The sequence below is a fragment of the Camelina sativa genome, unplaced genomic scaffold (genome assembly GCF_000633955.1).
Source record: "Camelina sativa cultivar DH55 unplaced genomic scaffold, Cs unpScaffold11374, whole genome shotgun sequence".
In the NCBI taxonomy this organism is placed as follows: domain Eukaryota; kingdom Viridiplantae; phylum Streptophyta; class Magnoliopsida; order Brassicales; family Brassicaceae; genus Camelina; species Camelina sativa.
The window spans coordinates 1-371 of record NW_010932419.1 but is presented as its reverse complement, the minus strand read 5'-3'; the positions used below and the strand labels follow the sequence as shown (position 1 = coordinate 371).

General features: G+C 46.9%; 1 protein-coding gene across 1 annotated transcript; it reads right to left on the bottom strand.

The window, feature by feature from the left end:
• Nucleotides 1-14: 14 nt before the first annotated feature.
• Nucleotides 15-362, bottom strand: LOC104775283 (V-type proton ATPase subunit E2-like; the record flags this gene model as incomplete). Its single annotated transcript, XM_010499448.1, has 2 exons — nt 193-362; nt 15-104 (listed from the first exon to the last, which is right to left on the bottom strand). Coding segments are annotated over exons 1-2 (245 nt in total), but the record flags the coding sequence as incomplete, so codon positions are not given.
• Nucleotides 363-371: the final 9 nt, after the last annotated feature.

The following is a 371-nucleotide window of genomic DNA, read 5'->3' as shown; positions in this document are numbered from 1 at the left end:
AAACCTGGGGAAGCTTCTGTCTGAAGGCGACGTCAAGGCGTGCGTCTAAAGTGTTCTCGCAAACAATCTTGCCGTCTTGAGAGGCCAAGACCACCCCGCCAGAGCTTCACCATTCACACGTAACCATTGTTCAGATATATACATATATGGTGGAGAAGAAACGAGAGAGAAAGTTTGAAAAAGAAGTATTACCAGTGAGGGTCGTGAGAATCAGGGAGCTTAGGATTAGGAGGTGGAGGGAGGAAGACCTTGTCGTCGATGGTGATCTTAGGAGACCCGACTTTGGCTTTTTCCGCATACTGTCTTTTCGCATCCTCAATGACTGATTCAACAATCTTCTTGTCCATCTCTCTGCATCTCAGCAATACTGA